This window comes from Bidens hawaiensis, unplaced genomic scaffold, assembly GCF_021521415.1.
Source record: "Bidens hawaiensis isolate Kalapana, Puna unplaced genomic scaffold, B.hawaiensis_p1.1 tig00001032_1, whole genome shotgun sequence".
NCBI lineage: Eukaryota > Viridiplantae > Streptophyta > Magnoliopsida > Asterales > Asteraceae > Bidens > Bidens hawaiensis.
This window is the reverse complement of record NW_027491060.1, coordinates 777493-797772: the sequence shown is the minus strand read 5'-3', so window position 1 is coordinate 797772 and position 20280 is coordinate 777493. Positions and strand designations below refer to the sequence as shown.

Here is a 20280-nt window from a genome sequence, read left to right as displayed (position 1 = left end):
TACAAAAAATATGTCCTTTTAAAACTTTTGTATAGAATTATCGTGTGCATTGGTGATTACTTTGCTTGGTTATTGATAGTAAGTATTTGCGCACACAACATGTATATTGCATGCAATGATACATAATACGATGAGTGTTACGGTGGATCTTGTCATCCTTGCCTTCATCACACTTCACATCCCTACCTTTACCGATCAACTTCATCGCCCGTCCTCCCTTACTCTCATCACTGCAACTTCATTAGCCTGACACAACTGCCTTCACCGCTAGACACCCTCCCTCGCTCTTACCAACTCACCAAAAACACCCTCCACCGCACCCTCCCTTCTATGTTCATGCGCGACATCATGTAGCCTTGTAAGTAAAATTAATAATGAAAAGTATTGAATTGAAGATTAGATACATTATTTAATTACATAAACTTATATTCTTTTTCTGGTGATGTATAGGAGTCTTTATAAACCATAGAAGCCGGAAAAGGTCGGTCAGTTTGAGATACCACGGTTCATTTTGACACGTCGATGGTTTTAACTTTTTAACAGCAAACTCGTTCAAACAACACCATGAACATCCCTGGACAAGGAAATACACCATGTACATACAGGGATTTAAAAACATTTTAACTATATGTATGTATCTGTGCATATACGTATTATAAATAAACACAAACTCAAAGCAAAACATGCAGTGCTGTGTGACGTGCGACGGTACATCTGTATTGTTTTTTTTTTGTGTGTGATCTAAGCATTTAAACTTGCAAACATACTAAAGAGAGAATTAAAATAAATATAATCATATGATTCTATGACTAAACATCAGACAAAAAGCTTTTACCAACAGAACAAATAACAGTTATCATTTGTTTGCCAGGCCAATGGCCAACGCTACAAAAACAATTTCAAAATATAGAACATAATTCACTCATTCATAAGTTTGCATTATTGGGATTGAAAACAAGGAAAACATAAAGATAACTGATTAACCAGATGCAGTCTTCTTTTGCTGGAAGATGACAGCATAAATTGGGACCCCGACACCAATGCTGAAAGCAGTGAACACACCGAGAGTCATGGTCAGCTTCTGGTTTTTCATCCGGTCCAAGTTGTACATGTGCTTTGAGTGCAAGTAAGTTGGCTCATCATGACCACCATGTCCGCCCATTCTCTTAGCTCCCGTTGAATGAAACCCTCTTTGAGCTGAAATCAATTTATAACCAAATTAACAAAACCGTCTATAACTAACTCAACCGAACCAAACCATGCACGCCACTCAGTCAAACACTCAAACCAACTTCCCTATGTAGTCCATACTAATACAAAAAACAAGCATTAAGCACAAGAATCATGTCAGATCTATTAAACATATTTACAAGACAACATTTATAAATAAAGTTCAAGTTACCTAAACCCTTTTTACCCGTTTCATTTTTAACAAGGTGTAAAGTAAAACTGTTTGAAATAACACATAAAGGTGCAAACGAGCCAAGCAAGATCGGATCGATAAAAAGCTCGAGCCGAGCCTTATTGAGCCAAGGCCTCAAATAAAACTAGAGCCAGGTATGGGAAAACTGTTTAGACTCGTCAAGCCTCGTGCAATTTTAGATTTTAACCCTTTTAGACTTCTATGTAAAAGAATTCACACAGCCAAGCTCGAGCTTAGGTTTGTTTAAATTTTTTTCAAATTAGCTCAAGCCAAGCCAATCTGATCTCGAGCTTCAATTTCTGTACACGAGTTGAGCTCGATCTCAGAAACTTAGGCTCAATCAAGCTGAGCTCGAGCTTCAATAAAACGTGTAAGGCTCAGGCTCAGTTCGTTTGCACCCTAATACCACATAACCACGACCGTTGAATACATCTAGCGTTAGAATTCTAATAAATAAAGATGTAAGAGATTCATCAACGTGCACATGCCTAAATATTCTTCTCTTCGACCTTAAGGCCTCCAATCTCCATTGTGTCACTTTTGCTCTAATTTAATTTTGGGCATAGAATCAAATGATATACTTATCTAACTCTTTTTTTAAACCCACGCCCACTTGAGAAAACCGTCTTGTACTATAAAAAATTAAGAAGCTTAACAAGAAAACAAGATTTGTAAAACTTATAGCTGTGTGTGTAACCATTAAAAAAAATACAGTAAAGCTAACTATTAAAAAAATACTAACAAGCAACAAGTTTTAAAATGTTCATTTAAAGGTTTTTATGATACACATAAACTACATAGTTTGATGTAAAATAAAAATAAACAATAGATTATTATTATTACTATTATTATGACATTATATTGACGCAAATAAAAATAATAATAATAATAATAATATGAACAATATTTTCCCCTCTCCTTCATTTCTAATTACCTTATTACATCAATAGCAAATTATATCAAACAAAAACCAGCTAGATCTAAAACATAACACACGAAATATCACCTACACGGATCCATTGAATAACTGTATAATCAACAACCAATACATCAACAATAAGCAATCCAAATCAATCAATCAGCTCGCAACGAATGATTAGCTATTATTCAACATTAACCGGTAAAACGTTAATAAAATGATAAGGTGAAGGATTGATTGTTACCGGATTTGGCGATGGATGAATCGACGGAGACGAGCAATTTGGAAGACAGAGATCTGATTCCAGAGTTCAACGCCATGGATACCGAGGAATTAGGGTTACGTTTGATGCCGGAAAATGTAAATAAAAGATGTAAAACACGAAATAATAATAATAATAATAATAATAATAATAAGTATTCTGAGATGAATAATGTCAGTGTGTGTGTGCGGGATAAAAGGAAATGAGACTGGATGTATGGGCTTGGCCCGTTGCTTTGGCCCAGTAAGGTTCTATAAAAAAGTGTTGGGATTATTTTTTTATGGTTCTATTAGTTTTTATCCCCCGTATTATGGGGTTGTTTTATATTGTTTATTCTAATATTTATTTATTTTTTGAATTTATATTTTATTTACTGTATGAAAGTTAATAATATACTTATAGTTTGATGATAAATTGTTTCACAAATATATGATATGTTATAACTCGGTTTAAAATCTATATGGTTTTGATGAGACCCAGTACCTGTTTATTTTTTTTACTATAAAATAGGTTTTTTTTAATTATAAATAATATTTATGTAAGTTAATAATATACTTATGGTTTGATGAGACCCAAGACTCGTTTATTTTTTTTACTATAAAATTGGTTTTTTAATTTAAATAATATATATCTTTTTTAAAATAAATAAGATATATATCCTTTTTATAGGATTTTTACATCAATAATTTGGTGAGAATAATTTTTTATTTAATGAGATGTTAGAATCCGTTTAAGGAATATCTGGGTTTGATAAGACTCATACCCATGAATTTGAGTCAAATGCATGAGAAGTCTCCATTTAAAAATCAAGCAAATATGGGGAATCCAAAAAAAGAAAGAACGACCACATCACGACACGTAAGATTTTTATGTTTTCGTTTACATATATTATAGATAGACTAATTAATAGAAACCATAAAACTGAATACTAAATCTTATTTGGGTGGTATTGGTTGTTCGGTAAAAAATCATGTCTATTACAATATTAAAAAACTAGTTTCATTCTCCCGTGTTACGGGAGTTTATTTAAATTTTTGTTTTTAATTTGTTTGCTATTTTATAATGTTATTTTATTTTTTAACGTAGTTTTGTTTTAGTTTAATACATATATATTAGTTTGTTATTATATTTTTAACGTCTAGGTTTTATCGGTTGAGATGTTTAGGTTTTTTAGATTTTTACGAACAAACATAAACGAACACGAGCATGTTGATTTTTTAAAATGTAAAAACATGAACACAAATATTTGTCTAATGAAAAAAGTGGCGTTGATGTAGTTGACAATGGTGGGTAGTTGATGGTCGGTTAATTTGTATATGTTTTAGTTCGATTATTATTTAGTTTTAACTATTTATTTTAGAACTATCGATACTTCATACGTGTTTAATTGGATTTCAGGTCATAGGCGTTAAAGTACTCAGTATGGACCTGTTGTGACACGGAATGAAGACCCGGGATGTCCAGCACGCAAAACGAGGAAAAGAATGATGATTGTTGTAACTGGGTCCCATCGCGGTACGCGATGGGCCTGATGAAGAACCCATCGCGTACCGCGATGGGTAGTAAAGTGAGAGTTGACTTTGTGGTCAATCGCGGTACGCGATGGGCCATAGAAGACCCCGTCGCGTACCGCGACGGGTGTGCGGACGGGATTTTGAGTTTATAACCTTTTTTTCATCAACATGAAACCGTAACTCCGTTTTGACGAACCATAGGCGATTCCAACAGTCCAAGAAGGCGATTTCCACCATTCTAGCTCGTGTCAAGACCCTCCGTATGATCTCTATCACCCGTATTGAAGATATAATGATGTCTAGGCTCGGCTAATCTCCTAGAATCGCACCCGGGATGTATAGTTTGTAATATTTACAGTTTTTCTCATGTGATTAAGAATACTTGTATATTGTTATTGATGATTGATATATGATTATTGATGTTTAGTATTTCTATGTGTTCGGTCGGTTTAGGTTTACGTTGGTCTGAACGATCTGTTACCAGTTGCTAGATAATTAGTCATATAACTGTTTGGTTAGATTGAATACGATAAAACGTACAATTACCCTTAACTGAGTCACACTGGCAAGGACCGTTTGATAATCAATGCCGTGTGTAAAGTAATTGTTGACGTCTAAGGTTTTGTCTGGTTGATCAGTTTTCAGTTAATTGTTAATAATAAATCTGTTAGGTTGCATGAGATACTGTTTGGTTACTTACTTGAATTCCCGGGTGTGATTTGCTTTGTTAACTGTTTACAACTCGCTTGTTCGTTCGTTGCTTAGTTCTATAAATTCATTTTAATTGCTTGTGTGATCAGCACTAAATCTGTTACTTCATAATATTGAAAGTGTTTACACGAATGGCATTGACCACATACTCCTGGTGGATACGATACCTTACTTATCCTATCTATATAGTTTAACTAGGTTTTTGATTGACTTGAACGACGGTCATCGGTAGTATTGGAAGTTAACTGACGATGAAGATGATAGACCAGCAACGAAGAACATGTAAAGCAGATAAATTAAATTAGGGTTTGATAATGAAAGTGTTTATCAATAAATGAGATCGTATAACCCATTTGACAGCTATTAGAGTTTGGTAAGATACATAACCCGTGAAAATTATTCTCTGATAATTAACGGGTTATTTCACAAATAAATGAGATTTTATAACCAGTTCAAGGGTTACCCGGGTTTGGTGAGACCCATAACCCGTGAAAATTATTGTTTGCTTATGAAATAGTTTTACAAATACATGAGATGTTATAACCCATTTAAAGACTATACGGGTGTCACACCCCGACCAAAGCCGGCGGAACATGCCGTGGTGCAACGTGATTGGACAAATACACAAGACACTATTTAAAGTGACAATATTTAATCAACTCGTTTATTTCATAAATCAATAATCAACACATCTCGTTCACACCAACAAATTGAATACAAGTAACATTTATATTGTTCGTTTTACTAATATCCTAATGGTCTTGGTAACGTTTTTCGTCAAGTCCTCGAGTCAACAAAAGTCAAACCTGTAACATTTAATAAAATAAAGTTTGTCAACACAAAGGTTGGTGAACAATTCATAAGTTTAAGCATATAAATATATAGTAATAAAAAACCACAAAACTTGTATACGAAACGATAAACAAAAGCAACAATATGGATAATATGAGATCGCTAACACATTAGCGACACCTGCCACCATAAGAGAATACCAGACGATTCAGGATTTTTATATGAGGTCGTTAATAAGAATACATTAACGGCACCGTGCTATAAGAGAATACCAGATAGTTCACGGATTTATGAATCAACTTTCCAAAAGCGGTAAACACATAAGCATATAGCATGTAAGCATAGAACACCAAATCGAGTATTTATTTAAGTAAAGTATACAATCACGTTTGTGAGTTTAAGATTCAAGTAAATAAAGCATTTAGTTTGATAAGTATGAAATGTCACCTCAAAACGAAAGATGGAAAAAAGGGAATGAAAGTACTCACCTCGATTGACGAATCGAGAACAGATAAATAATTGACATATAGAAAGCCTGTGAACGAAACGAACAAATCCGACTTGAAAGATAATTGAAAAAGAATAAATAATATATTAATGAACTTGAACTTTAGTTGAAACCACATTGGAAAAAAAAACATTGAACGAGGAGGTTCGGTTGTACAACAGATTACCGGTTAATGATTAGGGACTCGTACTTAATTAATAATTTAATATAAAATAATATAATTTTATTTGGGGCTTTTAAATAACTAAACCAATATTAAATAGAAACAAGACGGGTTTTAAATCAAGGGTTCAGTTTTTATAAAAAAAAGAATTGATAATAAATTTTATAATAATATTATTAATGATAAAGATAATAATGATAATAATGGCTTTAAAAATAGGTTATATATATATATAAGATAACGATGAATATAATATATAATATACTACTCATCGAGAATTTGTTGTTAAAAATAATAATAGTAGTAGTAATAATAGATATAATAATTATTACTTTGTTGTTGAAAACGTTATTAATAGATTTATAAGTTTTAATAATAATAATTATTATTATAATAATAATTATATGTGCCATATTAATAATAACTAATACCTATAACATTTTAATAATAGTACCATTAGTGATAAAAAGATATAACTCGAGTGACGACGACGTTAAATGGTAACTAGGCACAACATTGGTTTCGGTTTAACAAAAACAAGTGGATAATATTCACAATAATATAATTTAAAAATATTACTTAATAATCATAATATAATGATAATAATAATCATAATAATGATAATCTATTATTATGAAAATAATGGTAATAATAATGGTTTTGTTAAAAGATAATAATAACAATAATAATAATAACAATAATAATAATAAAAATTATCTTGTTAATAATAATAATAATAAGCCTTATTATAAGTTATGAGATTTATAAAATAAATAATATAATTCTAAACACTCTCCAAAGTCGGTTTAGGGGGAACCGAACTCGCGACTCGATTACAGGTTATTGGTTAGATATTAAGACAAATAAAACTCTATATCTCATTACCTATAAACGATGTTTAGCCGAGAACAAATTTGTCGGATCCGAGCAAGAGTCGTCGGAGATGAAGACTGCCGAAGAACAAAGGTCGTCGGAGCATTCCGGCCGCCGGAGGCGCACCGGAAAAGCACATCAGAGAGAGAGAGAGAGAACGAGAGGGAGAGAGCCGAGAGTAGAGATAGAGAGACGAGACACGGTTTTCCGGTCACCGGAAAAGCGACCAGAGAGGGAAAGGGAAAGGTTGAGGGTAATGTGTGTGATGGGGAGATGGAGAGAAGGTGAGGGGCGACCGGCGTCGGTATTTCGGAGGAGGTGGGTGGTGCGTCGGGCTCGCCTGACCAAGGGAGGGAGGTGTTTTGGCGGTGAGGGTGGTGACCGGAGAAGGAGAAGGGGAGAGAGGTGGCCGGAAAAACGAGGGAGGGAAGACGGCCGGAGCTCGGGGCTCGCCGGATCGCCGTCGCCAGAAAACAGCTCAATGGGGGTGGCGGTCGTGGCTTTGATTGTGAAGTTAATGTTAGGTTTAGGGTTTATGTTTATATATATAATCTGTATTTTCAAAATACCCATTTCAAGTTTAATCAAAGTTTAAAACGAGTTTAAAGGTTTGTAAAACTCGTAACGATTTTACGAAAATCATTTGAACTCCTTATGTTTTTGTTAATGACAAACATCGATTTTTTGATGGTCAAGGTATATAATAATATTATATAATAATTAAATAAGGTTCTAAAAATATTGAGTCGGGTTTACAATATGAAACTTTACAAAACGAATGTAAATCAAGACTCAAATTTGACGAATGTCACAACGGGTTTGGTAAGACCCATACCCCGCGAATTCAGGTCAAATGCATGAGAAGACTCCATTTATAAATCAAGCAATATGGTGGCTCTAGAGAATGGGGGGAGCAACCTGAGAGCGGCACCTAGGATTTTATAGTAGACAATTATATAGATAGTTAGAAGTAAAAATTAATTTAATGCTTGTGTATTAATTACACAAGTTGTCTCACGTAACCCAAAAAATAAAGTTGTGATAAGCCCAGAAGAATGCTGACAAGTGTTTTACATCGATTGAAAACGTTAAAAAAAAACCTAATACTGGCATTGATTCCTGTAAGTGCGACGTACATTGGTATTAATCTTTTTTGGTGGATATTGGTTCGGTTAGTTACTTGTATCAACACGTCATATGGTTTACGACACTAAAATAATGCTTTGTTTTGAATACAACTCTGTTTATTAATAAATTTATATTATAATGTAGAGAACAAAAATTAAGCACATCGCATATTTATTTGTTTTTTTTTTCTTAAATTAACGAGTACAAGTTAACAGAGAACAATAACATTATTATAAAATTAAATAGGTTAACAGTAAATTGGTAATTTGGCACTTTCGTCACTTTCATCCAACATTTTTTTTCGTTGGCTACCCTTGTGGTTTCTAAAATCTATCGTTTCGGTCTAACTCACTAACGTCATTAGTTGAGTTTAGTTAAGTTAATGTAAAACGGTCAAAATGTCATCACTAATAAATAAAAAATGATAATATATAACAGTATATTAAATTCTTTAAATATATGAAGTAACAAAATACCCTCGTAATGCTAGTATTCGTCATCTCCGACGGTTTAATGCAGTCTTCTCCGACCGCCCACTAATCTATCATTACACCCGCCGTCATCTCTTTTTATCATGCCTCTCCACTCTATAAACCCACTAATCTATCGTCATATGCAGCGCCACCAACAACAATATTAAACTCGATGATATTTAAACTAAGATTTTTCTTCTTGAACAATATTTTTTTTGAACGGAGGTACCTTTGCCAAGCAAAAGTTCACTGCATAATACATACCCTTGGGTTTGCCAAGCGATGTCCTTGAATTAACGACTAGTCAGAGACGTTAGGTTTCGTTCCATTCTTAAAGGATAATCAGTATGTGAATGCTAGGTATACCTAAAAATAATCTCCTTCTCAATCCATAAGAACATGGAACACATGTATTTCTAGGAGTCTACATATATGTATATGTATATTGTATGAGACATGTATATGGAACTTCGTGAGCTACAAATATATTTTATTTTTTACATTTCTAATCTTATTATTATAAATAAAAAAATTGCTAGGATGATAGTAGTTTTTTCACGTTTACAATGATTCTTAACAATCTTATTATTGCTAATCAAGAATTGTTATGATTATTTTGATTGATGACATATAAATAAGTTTTTTTTTTTCTTTTTGAACAGCAATTCACACACTCACTAACTATACTTCTAAATTACATATTTTTTACAACCACATTAAACCCATCACCTCATAAAAATATAAAATTTTATCCAAGTCCTTGATACAATAGAGTGATAGACTAAAGACCCTTTGTAAATAATATTTATCTACAAAAACTGCTAACATTTATTAAATCTTCCTATCTAATAAACCAATAGGTTTTTCACCAAATCTCACTAAATTGCCACATGTCATTCTCAATATTAATGCATTTGTCCATGTGGCATTTTGCAAATTTTCTTTTCATTTTGACCGAACTATTGTAACAAATTTTATCCAATTTGAATTTCAAATTACTTTTGTATTTATTATTTAAGGGTTGTTTTAATCATTAACAAACAAAATGCAGTTAGTTACCAAGCATGTCTTCTTCAAAGCGTATATTGTTACTTCAACACCAAACTCAAACAGCTTGATTGTTCAAATGAAATGATAGTTGGTAATGTTTTGATTTAATTGAAGCTACTACATCTATTCTTATTAATGTACTTTTTTTTTAGTTTTATTCAATACGGAATTTTAAATTTTTTAAGGGTTCATCATTTATTTTTTGTATAAAGTGAAGAGCATAATTCGCAAGTGGGTGACGATGAGGTGGTGGAACTTTAGTTCTGATGATGATTAATTGAGAGGAAGTTACTCCTATTGTTGTTGATATGGTTGTTATTGATTAATGGGTGAGATCATTTTATTTACATCCTTTATTCTTTCATGTTATTTACTTGCTTTCTTATTTTATTTTTTTCATAGCGTATTTTATTATTTTGGTTTTATTTAACCTGCATTTATGTAAATCTAATTATCTATATAATTGTCTACCATAAAATTCTACATGTTACTCTTAGGTTGTTCCCCCATTCTTTAGAGCCACCAGATTGCTTAATTTTTAAATTGAAGCTTCTCATACATTTGACCCGAATACGTGGGTATGGGTCTCACCAAATCCGAATAGTCTTTAAATGGGTTATAACATCTTATTTATTTATGTAACTCTTTCATAATCAAACAATAACTTTTGCGGGTCATGGGTCTCACCAAACCCGGATAACTCCTAAACGGGTTATAACATCTAATTTATTTGTGAAATAACCCTTTAATCATCAAAGAATAATTTCCACGGGTTATGGGTCTTACCAAACTCTAATAGCCCTCAAATGGGTTATAAGATCTCATTTATTAGTAAACACTTTCATCATTAAACCCTAATTTAATTATCTCATTTGCATGTTCTCTGTTGCTGGTCTATCATCTCCATCGTCGATTAACTTTCGATACTACCCACCAATGTCAACTACATCAACGCCCGCTTTTCATAAGACAAATACTTGTGTTTATGTTTTTTCATAAAAATCAACATGTTTGTGTCAGTTTATGTTTGTTCATTCAAAATTTAAAAAAACCTACACATATTAATTGAAAAAACTCAAACCGTAAAAAATATAATAACAAACTAAAATATATGTATTAAATTAAAACAAAACTACGTTAAAAAATAAAATTAATTATTATAGAATAGCAAAACGATTAAAACAAGAACTTGAATAAACCCCCGTAACACGGGATGATCAAACTGGTAGTATTTAATTTTAGATGTTGCTAAACGTACCTCCTCCCATTCATTTTTACTAAACGTACACTCTCCCTCATGTTTTATATTAATACAATTTAAACCTTTATGTTTATTCTTTGTTATTTTGTCATCTTTTATTATCATTATTAATTAAAAAAAAGTTTTGTTATTATTTAAAGAGTTTTTCTTTTCCTTTTTTTTAATCTTTTTTTTATATTATAAAACATTTTTTCATAATTTTTAAATAACAAAAAAAATTGTTTTTGTAAAAAACGTCTTTTAAAATTAAAAAGAATAAAAACATTTTTTTTTCTACAAATATTTTAATACTTTTAGGGTGTGTTTTTTTTAAATAATTTTAATAGGTAGCTTACTTTAAAAAAGAAACACATTTTTTCATCAATAAAACATATTAAACAACATACGACTTGACCAACAAATTGGTTATTTTCTCATGTGACATTAATTTAATGCATTCGAACTTATCAAAAGAGAGTTTTTTGTCGGGTGTGAGGCATATGATAAGATAAATATATACAAAATGTTTTATCGTTTTTATACAGACGTTATATCATTATTCTTTAAATACATTTTATAATGATAATAAATAATATTATTATTATTAAGAACAATATTAAACACAAAGAGAGAAAAAAAATAAAAAATAAACTTTATAGTATTTGATTTGATATTTTTAAAGGAGACTTAAAATGATTAAAAATATTAGAGGGCAGTAATATGTCAAAAAAAAATTGTTAAAGGAAATGAGAGTACATGGGAAGGGGTATGACAAGTACACATGAGGGGTACGTTTTGGTAGCCTCTGAATGACCATTAAGAGGCTATCTCTTAATGGTTCATAACCTCTTAATGATTAAGAGGTAGACATAAGTCTGAATGGTTAAGAGTTAACCATTAAGAGGTAACCTCTTAACCATTTAGATTTAAGGTTACCTCTTAACCATTAAGAGGTTATAAACTATTAAGAGGTAGCCTCTTAACGACTATTTAGAAGCTACCAAACAGCCCCACCCTTAATATCTTATCCAACATTCATGTCAATTTTTTCAAAATTTGATTTTTAAAACACCTTATATTCGGTGTTGTTTTTAATAGTTTCTTAAAATAAATAACAAACTAAAAGTATAAAACATTAATATCATTATTTTTTTTAACACTTGCTAAAGAAATGTATAGGAAATTTGACACAACTTTTAGAAAGCAAATAACATATATTAAAGTATTTCAGCAAAACAATTTAAATTCTAAATTATCATTATTTTTTAGGTTTATTGGATTTTAATAATCCAAACTTTGGCCTATTGGCCGATATTAATCCCAACTTAAGAAATTCCCTAGAATAATCCCAACTTTCACTCTATTGGCCTCCACTGAGCCTTTTGTTAACAGGAACTAACTCAGTTAGTTTTAGGATAAAATATGTCATTTCTACAAATTGAGAGGGACAAACGAAAAATAAAAATTAACTTACAAACTCAATGACACGGGCGCCAACACTACCGCGGTTGCCGCCACCGACACCGCGATCCTCGACACCGCCACCATCATGTCCGCCGCCGTCGACACCGCCACTACCACCGCAACCTCCGCCACTGCCTACAACCCCACCATCGGTGGCGGAGATTGCAGTGGTGGTGGTGGTAACGGTGTTGACGGCGGTGGTTGTGGTGGTGGTGGTGGTGGCGGTGTCGAGGGTCGCGGTGTCGGTGGTGGTGGCGTTCGTGTCATTGAGTTTGTAAGTTAATTCATATTTTTCGTTTGTCCCACTCAATTTGTAGAAATGATATATTTTGTCCTAAAACTAACTGAGTTAGTTTCTGTTAACAAAAGGCTCAGTGGAGGCTAATAGAGTGAAAGTTGGGATTATTCTAGGAAATTTCTTAAGTTGAGGTTAATATCGGCCAATAGACCATAGTTTAAATTATTAAATTCCAATAAACTTATTTTTTATAAATATTGTTTGAATGTTTTAATCATATTTCAGATTATATTGTTATATACTACTTTTACTTTTAAATTTTATGTTTAATTTTTTACTTCAAAATAAGTTCTTAATTACGCTACCTTTTCAAACATAAGATTATAAATATTATAGAATTTTATTATTTCATTCTTTATTATTACTATATTGCAGTTGTAATAACAACAACAATAATAATAATAATATAATGTATTGTGTAAATTGGATGTCAATGATTAATAATTATTTTTATTAATTTTTTGTATATTTTTACTTTAAAATTTTAGTTTATACAATAAAACTTACCAGGAAAAAAAACTTAAAATTTTCAAGTTAGTCTTAAAAGTTAGGTTCCTATGATGTTAACAAAAAATATTGATGAAAAAGTTGGCTTATCTAAGAGCATAAAATTAGTAATTATTTCTACGAAACCAGTAAGATCACAAATTATATCTTATTATCTCATTAAGTATAAGAATTTGAAGAATACTAAAATAACTTGTGACTTGAAATGTTTGTTTAAATATAAATTTTTACTAGCCAGTGTATCACACGGGTTCTAACCTAGTACGTAATATAATAAGGTTTATAAGAAAAAAATGTTAATGATTATTTTACATTGACAGAATAAAATACTAGAAACGTTTAACTTTAATTACGTTATTAATATTAATGAAAATATATATTTAGGATTATCAACATTTTACTAGCTAGCGTCATAATGTTCAACGATAAAAAAAAATAGTTTTCATTCAGCATTTGGTAATCTACAATAGTGAATATAAAATATATTGTATGTATGCGAAAGGTTATTAGCTTCCTATATAATAAACACATGTGGAAGGTTACTAGCTTACTATACAGTACACCAATATTCATGTAATTCACACACAACAAAAGCATATACATATTCTAAGGGGGAGAACCGAAGATCCTTAGGTTAATAAATAATGTTTATCTACAAAAAAAAAATGCCAACAACATTTATTAAATACGTAATAGAATAAGGTTTACGAAAACAAAAATGACAATGCTTATTTTACATTGACACGTTAGAATATTAGAAACATCTAACCTTAATTACATTATTAACAAAAATATATATTTAGGATTTTCGACATTTTACTGGAGTCATAATGATCCATAACACAGAATAATATTCATTTAAAAACAAGTAATCTACGACAGTAAATACAAAAAATACAAAATATATTGCATGAGGTTACTAGCTTCCTATATAAAAAAAACACATGTGAAAAGTTATTGGCTTCCTTTATTTAAATCTAATTTGTTTTTTACTAATCAAGAATTGTAATTGTTATTATGGTTAGTGACATATTAAATACGTTTCGTACAACTCGCCCACTCTCTAACTCTACCTCTAAATTACACATAGTTTGGCAATCAAGAGACTCGGATCCACAACCTCTTAGAAAGACAAAACATTACCCAAATCTTTGATATTGCTAAACTAAAGGCCCTTAGGTTGGAAAAATAATATTCATCTACTTATATAATAGAATAAAGTTTATAAGACAAAAAATATAATGATTATTTTACATTGACACGCTAAAATACTATTAGAACATGCTACTTTAATTATTAGAAACATGCTACTTTAATTACATTATTATTAACTGAAATATATATATTTAAGATGCACGACATTTTACCATGGTCATAATGATCAATAATGAAAAAACATATTTACCAACATATAGTAATCTACAACAGTAAATACAAAATATATTGCATAAATGCGAAAGTACTAGCTTCTTATATAACACGCATGTGGAAGGTTACCATCTTCCTATACAGTACACATATATTCATTTATATCACACATAACAGTAGCATATATGGATTCTAAGGGGAAGATAGTCAAGATCTTCCATGTCCATGATCTTGAAACAGGCGGGAATGGAACAATTTCTTTACCAACAATTAGCGTGGAGAGAGATATAATCCCCCATATGGACGACCAGTCACGAAGAAATTTGTTTGAACAACATGAAGACGTTGAACTTCCCTTGGTCGACAATATAAACAAAGACGCTTCTACTGTATTGTTTGGTTGGCGACTGACGGAAAAGGAAAAGGAAAAGGAAAAGAGCTCAACATGGTCCTGTTGGAATAAAAGAGAAAAGGAAGTGGAATATGTTTTAAAAAATTTCCTTGAAGTTATTAAAAAATACGAGTTGAAAATTGGAGATAGACTTGAATTTTATCCTATAGTCGAGAAGAAAGAGAAATTGAAGTTGGAAATCAATATTATACGCCGTCATAGTTGTTAAAAGCAAATGGCAGACAATAAAGATAAGCTACCTATACGTTATGTAGCGATAGCGATGAAATAGCAGACACAATTTTATGATTAGCAGTAAGGCATAAGTTTTTTTTTTTTAAAGTTAGGTTTTCATCCATGAAAGTGATACTGTATTTTAATAATTTAGCTTTGACCTACTGGTCGGTGGTAAACTCAACTTCAAAAATAATTTATGAGACTCTATAGTCTATATTACACGGGGTTACATAACCGCACCCCTTGACAGAAAAAAACTCCACCAAGTGTCACGCAAGAGAAGTCATCCAAAACGGTGAGCTCCCAATGTTCCTTTGGCGGTAGAATCTGCCGTCTTTTTCTATATCAAGTAAAAAACCAAACAGCTGCATATTCAGACATGTTTCCATTGAGCCAAAAGAAATACATATGTAACAACAGTGTAATTTGTTCACAAATAATCAATCTATCGGGTCGTATGTACCCCATCAATTCTTGCGCACCCATATCCCGAAACCCTTCGTTAACTTCACATTTTGCTAAATTCGAGCTCTCAACGCGCGCTTCACCCATTTGCGCATTATCATCCAACCGTTCTTTAACAACTTGCATTAACACAAAACTAAGATCTCTAAGCATCTTCAAGTCAACCTTTATTGACAAAGATTTATTCTTAACAATAGATACCCTTCGGGTACGTTTATTTTTCACGACTGAATATTTTGCCTGGGTCGCCATCTTTTTCAGACTAACGAGTACATTGAGCTCGGATTTTGAGAGGGAACATAACCAACGAACATCTTCAATCCGGTTTTTTCCCAACATATTATCTCTTTTCATTGTGACAAATTTTGTTGTTTTGGCTCAAGAACATCTATTCCTGCACAGAGGGTCAGTATTAGTTAAAGACATTTGATTAAAAAAAAACATTGAATAGTAAGGGGTGTTTGGATGAGGTTTTAAAGTGATTGTGATGTTGAATAATCAGAATCAAATAATCAGTTTCAATTATGTGTGTGCATTAAACCGAAAATTACCAAAAAAAAAAACTTGACTGAAAGAAAACGACCCGAAACAAAAACCAACAGTTTGGTTTGTTGTTTTGGTAAAAACTGAACTTTCGGTTTTGTGAGTAAATTAAAACTGAAAAAAACTGAACCAAACTTACAGATTTTCATTTTTAAATTTAAGTAATTTATAATAATTTAATATAAACTTTAACCTACATATTTTAGCACAAATGTATAACAATCAATTAATCATTAACTAACAAAATAATCTAGGCCAAAATATATTATTTTTAACCATTTTTTTCGGCCCAAATATTTTAAGCCGAAAGGGCAAAACCAAAACTGCACTGAACCCACAACAAAAACCGAAAAAAACAAAACAATTTTCAAAACTGAAAAACCAAAATTTCAATTTCAATTTTTAGTTCGGTTTTAGCTCAAAATCAACCCATCCCCAAAAGCGTACACCAGCTATCCTGTCACATCATACGGGCGGTATGACGTTTTTTACCCAATCATACGAGCCATAATGCCATAAGATCTCACATGGTTGGTAGTTCAGTATAATAGAGGCAAAAAAGGTCATACGGTTCGTATGGGTTGCCGGTGGTCACATCAATCCTTTCTTTGTCTGTTAATAACTCATAAGGCGTGTATGACGTTTCTACTGTTTAAAGCTAAAATGGCTACATAATCAGCTGTATTAAACTGATTATTGTTTAAAATTTAAACCCCTAAAACCCTAAACAGAGACTAAAGTATAAACCTAGCTGACATATTAATTTCAATAAGATTGATCAAGCATATATATATATATATGTTCACATTAAATTGTTTTTAAATATTTAACTAAATAATGGAAGATTAAGGTTCGAGACTTGCCATTGAGGATGTTGGGGCTTCTGGCTGCGGCGGCCGGAGACGATGACAAGTCGACGGCGAATGAAACCTAACAATGATTAGAAAACCGGTTTGGATTCTTAGGGAGGTTGGTTCGAGAGACTTTGTAGTAATCCGGTCCAGCTGGATCGCATTTAGTGGTTTAATATTATTACCGGCTTGGATATACCCGAGCTAGTTTAGTTTACTTTGGGCCTTCTTTTCTTGTTTACTTAAATAAATAATTGAAAAAAATAAATGGTCTTTTATGTGGGCTTTGTAAACGTGTACCAACTCAAAATTGTTTGATACAACTATACAAGTGAGCGACTACATGCTCCTATTATCAAGAATTCAAGAGTAAAGTAATAATCTTCGATATTCTAACCTGCTCTTGGCTATTGGGGACAAGTTAAAAGTGATACTCTTGGATCAGTTGTATTTTTTCGTAGAACATTACTAATTACTAGGTAAAGGAGTGTATAATGTTGTCCGGCATGTTAACTTATATCTTTCAGTTCACTTAAAGCATCTTTAATGGTCACTTTTTAAAGTGTCTGTAATTAGTGACGGACCCACAAATGTTTTCATGGGAGACGGAAATAATTGCACACCTTGGTGATAACCTCCGCCACTCGCCGCTTGCTTCTACGATCTGACGACAATTTTAAATAATTGTGATGATGTCGACCAAGCCCTAATGTAGAAAGGAACATGGTTGCTTGGGCAGTCGGGATTCTTAATCAAATTTGAAGGAGGGGCAATCAAGATTTTTGCTTAAAAACTAAAAAACATTTTATTTTCAGGGGGGTAGTTGTCCACCTTGATGATAACCACACCCCTGTTTGTAAGTCATGAGAGAGAGAGTACTAAATGGAGGAAAGAAGTTTGTAATACAAGATTCTATAAACTGATCTTTATGAGATAAAAGTAAGAGATATGAGAAATAGAAGAAAATGCAATGACATGGTGATGATGTAGAGGTGTTTGGGAATAAAAACAATCCTTACCATTATAGATGCTCTTAATCAATATTCTATAATTACTTGAAACTCCTAGTCCAAGTGAAAAAATATCAATATGTAACTGTGGGTAAAAAGGATCTAAACTTAATAATATACTTACGGTTTAATAAATATGGAGGATTTCAGACAAAAATATATTTTTTTTCTTCCAGAACACGCAAACAACTAATTTTTTTAAAAATTTTATAAACATTAGAGAATGATTGATATGTTATGCTTAATTATCTCCTAAATCATAAAAAGTGACATATTTGTTTACTGTGTATAACCTATACGCATGTGTAGTTTATATGGCTAAGAAGTTAAAAAGAAAAACAATTCATATACATATTATATTAGTGACTTCTAATATATGTATAACATGCATATATATATTTTAAAATAATTCACATTTTTAAAAAGCATTGTTAAGTGGTAACCTAGTTGCTTCTATTATGAAACCTCAAACCTCAACTCTTACATATAAGGACCCGTTTTAAGTTTTATCTAACCAGACCTAAAGCATTAAAAAACTGTGAGTGGTTAAAATACTGTCACAAGTAGACTTGGAAAAGGAAAAAAAAAACTTTGTTAAAATAAAAATAAAAAAATAATATTGTTTTATTATTTATTTATTTATTTATGGTTCCAATTTGTAATTCCACCTATAAAACTTGGCAAGGGTTTACAGTTAGGGTTTTTGTCCAACCCCTTGACGATCAATCAATGGCCGAAGAACAACCCGCCGCCGCCGTCAAACAGACACCAACAGCCGATCCATCACAAGAAATGGATCTCGAACCTCTGGACTCCACTACCGATTCAGCAGCGGCCAACGGCACCAAACGAGAAAGAGACGAACCAGAAACCCTAACCGAAGCCAAAAAACCGAAAATTGACGAAGACGAGAAGTCCGTTGAAGAACAGAGACTCGAGAAGAAAGAAGAACCGAAAACCGGTCCGGTTTCGGTTGGGTATAAGAGCTTTGAGACGTCTGTGGAGATGTATGATTACTTCTTCAAGTTTCTTCATTATTGGCCTCCTAATCTCAATATTAATAAGGTAATTTTTTTACTCTTATTGTTTTAGTATAGTTTGTGAGCAGTTTGGACTGTAAATGTACTGAACGTTTAGTTTAACATTATTTATTATTTATAGATAATTAAACATGTATTAGCCTTCCATTGGTGTTCTGTTTTTTATTTTTGTTTATTAGACTTCAATTGTTTTTTTGATTGTTTTTTTAACAGCCGAATGGACATGAACAAAGTTTTTTGTTGTTTTAATTTAACGAAGGAGCATGAATACATATTTTGTTTGTTCATTTACGGTCGTATGTTTGTTTATGTCTTTTTTTTACTTTTGTTTATGTACGCCGGTTGATGTCCATTTGTTAATGTTCTTTTAATCCGTTTAACTATGTAGTTTTATAATTTTTTAAAGATAATTAAACATGTATTAGACTTCAATTGTGTTTGTTAGCTTAGAATGTTGACGAACGATACACAGACACAAACATGCTCGTTTTATTAGTGAACGAACATGAACATGAATCGTTTGTTTAATTGTTCGTGTTTAGTTAAAGTTAAATGAACGAACACGCTCGAATAATATGTAGCTGCTCAAGTTATGTGACTTTTTATTTTTTAGCATGTTTTTATAAGTTGGTAAAAAATGCTCCAATTATGTGAGATTTTGTTTTTGTGAATAAAGTACTTATTATTTGCATTTAATATCTACTGCAGTATGAGCATGCAATGTTACTGGACTTGCTAAAAAAGGGTCATTTAGAAGCAGATAAAAAGATAGGTGCAGGCATCAAAGCTTTACAAGTGCGGTACCATCCGCAGTATAAAAGCAGATGCTTTTTTCTTGTGAGAGAGGATGACTCTGCTGACGATTTCAGTTTCAGGAAGTGTGTTGATCACATTCTTCCCTTGCCTGAAAACATGATAGTGAAACATGATGTCAACAAGGCCATGGGTGGCAGTAGAGGGAGTGGTAGAGGTGGCGGTCGTGGAAATTGGCGTGGGCGTGGTCGAGGAGGCAAACAGAGGAACTGATGAGGATTTTTGTTTTTGTTTTTA

The 20280-nt window shown here is 32.0% G+C and overlaps 2 protein-coding genes across 2 annotated transcripts; one reads left to right on the top strand and one right to left on the bottom strand.

The window, feature by feature from the left end:
- Positions 1 to 810: 810 nt before the first annotated feature.
- LOC143552928 (uncharacterized) lies at positions 811 to 2705 on the bottom strand. The gene is made up of 2 exons (XM_077043037.1): positions 2587 to 2705; positions 811 to 1197 (listed from the first exon to the last, which is right to left on the bottom strand). The coding sequence occupies exons 1-2, from the start codon at positions 2660 to 2662 to the stop codon at positions 980 to 982; spliced, it is 294 nt and encodes a 97-aa protein (XP_076899152.1). The 5' UTR covers positions 2663 to 2705; the 3' UTR covers positions 811 to 979.
- A 16184-nt stretch (positions 2706 to 18889) lies between these two features.
- Positions 18890 to 20280, top strand: LOC143552918 (protein EMBRYO DEFECTIVE 514-like). The gene is made up of 2 exons (XM_077043027.1): positions 18890 to 19255; positions 19939 to 20280. Exons 1-2 carry the CDS (start codon positions 18920 to 18922, stop codon positions 20254 to 20256), a joined length of 654 nt encoding a protein of 217 aa, XP_076899142.1. The 5' UTR covers positions 18890 to 18919; the 3' UTR covers positions 20257 to 20280.

Coding starts and splice junctions, on each gene's coding strand:
- LOC143552918 (XM_077043027.1), top strand. CDS start 18,920: ATGGCCGAAGAACAACCCGCCGCCGCCGTCAAACAGACACCAACAGCC. Junction 19,256..19,938: donor CTAATCTCAATATTAATAAG/GTAATTTTTTTA, acceptor TATCTACTGCAG/TATGAGCATGCAATGTTACT.
- LOC143552928 (XM_077043037.1), bottom strand. CDS start 2,662: ATGGCGTTGAACTCTGGAATCAGATCTCTGTCTTCCAAATTGCTCGTC. Junction 1,198..2,586: donor TTCATCCATCGCCAAATCCG/GTAACAATCAAT, acceptor AATTGATTTCAG/CTCAAAGAGGGTTTCATTCA.